The 2,190-nt window shown below is 31.6% G+C and overlaps 1 protein-coding gene across 1 annotated transcript in view; it reads left to right on the top strand.

Moving 5' to 3' along the window:
- The window catches only part of LOC105623783 (myosin-VIIa), a 36,415-nt gene extending 34,620 nt beyond the window's left edge, over nt 1-1,795 (top strand). The window contains exons 22-26 of the mRNA XM_012205159.1: nt 660-788; nt 892-988; nt 1,072-1,169; nt 1,252-1,421; nt 1,589-1,795. Coding sequence (XP_012060549.1) covers nt 660-788; nt 892-988; nt 1,072-1,169; nt 1,252-1,421; nt 1,589-1,795 — 701 coding nt within the window. The remainder of the gene's footprint in view (nt 1-659; nt 789-891; nt 989-1,071; nt 1,170-1,251; nt 1,422-1,588) is intronic.
- The last annotated feature ends 395 nt before the right edge of the window (nt 1,796-2,190 follow it).

Raw genomic sequence — 2,190 nt, 5'->3', positions numbered from 1 at the left:
TCTCTCTCTCTCTCTCTCTCTCTCTCTCTCTCTCTCTCTCTCTCTCTCTCTCGGTGCTATATTAGAAAATATATCAAAAAGTTTATTTTTATTTGAGAATTAATAAATATGCACATGCAGATTATGTTATCTATGTGCGTTTGTCAAAGTTGAAGAATAAAAAACTAAACATTTCGATATTTTTATGTCTGTATTGCACGTCAAACGTGCACAATGACATAAAAGAATTAATTTTTACAAGGACAAAATCAGGTAACATCGCTCTCTTCATCGAGAAGTTATTACTCACTCACGAAAAAAAAAAATCAATCACAATCAAGTTAAATCGGAATTCTCAGTTGAAATAATTTCAAATCTTAAGAAATCAAGTTCAAATCACAGTTAAACATTTGAAATCACTTGAAATCATACAAATTCAATCATACAATACAAATCATTTCAAATTTATAAAAAAAATCGAAATTACTTGATAGCTCCCACCTCCCCCCTCTGCTCTTGCACGTTACAATTCAAACGCAGTAATAGATATTGCAACGAGGAAATAGAAGAACTTTAATTGTTAAAATTTCTATTCATACATGATATTCATATCATATATGTTTGAACGCATATATTTTTACATTAAACATTTTTATATTAGTATTATGTACATTATCTAGGAGTGTCACCACAATTTACATATCAAGTCTTCTTCATGAAGAAGCTTTGGACAAATACAGTTCCTGGTAAAGATAGAAATGCTGATTTGATTTTCCATTTTCATCAAGAACTTCCCAAATTACTGAGAGGTAAGTAATAGTCATGAAATTGTTTAATTCTGACAATACGCGTTCTACATAATAATAAATGGTACATCGTATTATATCATTGCCCTTATTGAAATATGTATAGGCTATCACAAATGTACGAAAGAAGAAGCATCAAGATTAGCAGCCTTGGTATATAGAGTACGATTCGGCGAGAGCAAACAAGAATTACAAGCGATTCCGTAATATTCTTCGTTACACATTATTTATAGTTTTGCAAAGGACAGACATTACAAATAACAAGAGAACTCTCTTTCGATTTCAGACAAATGCTAAGAGAACTGATACCAGGTGATTTAATCAAGATACAGAGTGCTAATGATTGGAAGAGATCGATAATCGCTGCCTATAATCAAGATGCTGGTAAGTAAAAAGCACAAACGATAAAGATTCGTTATGATGCATGAAAAAAAAACTGAGATACTTTAATCGAGATAAATCCCAGGCATGAGTCCAGAAGATGCGAAAATTACATTTCTGAAAATCGTATATCGATGGCCGACGTTCGGCTCCGCATTCTTTGAAGTGAAACAGAGCACGGAACCAAATTATCCCGAATTGTTATTAATCGCCATCAACAAACACGGCGTGAGTCTCATACATCCTCAATCAAAGGTAATCAAGATGCGTTATTTTCTTTCACTGAGAAATGTATATATAGAGTTACAAATAAGTATTATAAATGTACATGTAGAGAATTATAATTATTAATTTCTTAGTTTCAATGTTTTACGCATGTTGGACGCTATCAATAATCTAACATACAATTTATTTATTTGTAGGACATACTCATCACCCATCCCTTTACAAGAATCTCCAATTGGTCGTCTGGCAATACCTACTTCCATATGACGATAGGGAACCTTGTGCGCGGCTCGAAACTTTTATGCGAAACTTCATTGGGTTACAAGATGGACGATCTCTTGACCTCCTACATTTCATTAATGCTCACGAACATGAACAAGCAACGCACGATACGAATCAAATAGCAACAAAAGTAACGTATGTACAATTGAAATATATATCCCATGGCGCGACTGAATGCGCAAATATAAGGTGCTGATCTTAAAATTGCACACGAATTTCCCAATTTCATTATTCATGACCATACAATTGCGTATTAATTTAAGTATATTATTGACGAATTCTGTTGACAGTATCATTTCATCATTCGATGGATTTATTTCTATTTGATTGATGAAACGTAACTTAAATTTCCCATTTTATGTACTTAATACATTTGTCTATCATATTGTTCATTTATTTTATATTGTACACGACGTGAAGATAACTTTAGAATCATATTGATGCTACAATTTATACATATACATATATATATATATATATATATGTATATATATATAATAAAATAAAATATAGATAT

This window comes from Atta cephalotes, assembly GCF_000143395.1.
Source record: "Atta cephalotes unplaced genomic scaffold scaffold00064, whole genome shotgun sequence".
Taxonomy (NCBI): Eukaryota; Metazoa; Arthropoda; class Insecta; order Hymenoptera; family Formicidae; genus Atta; species Atta cephalotes.
Note: the sequence above shows the minus strand (reverse complement) of the source record. Positions and strands in the feature narration are given on the sequence as shown.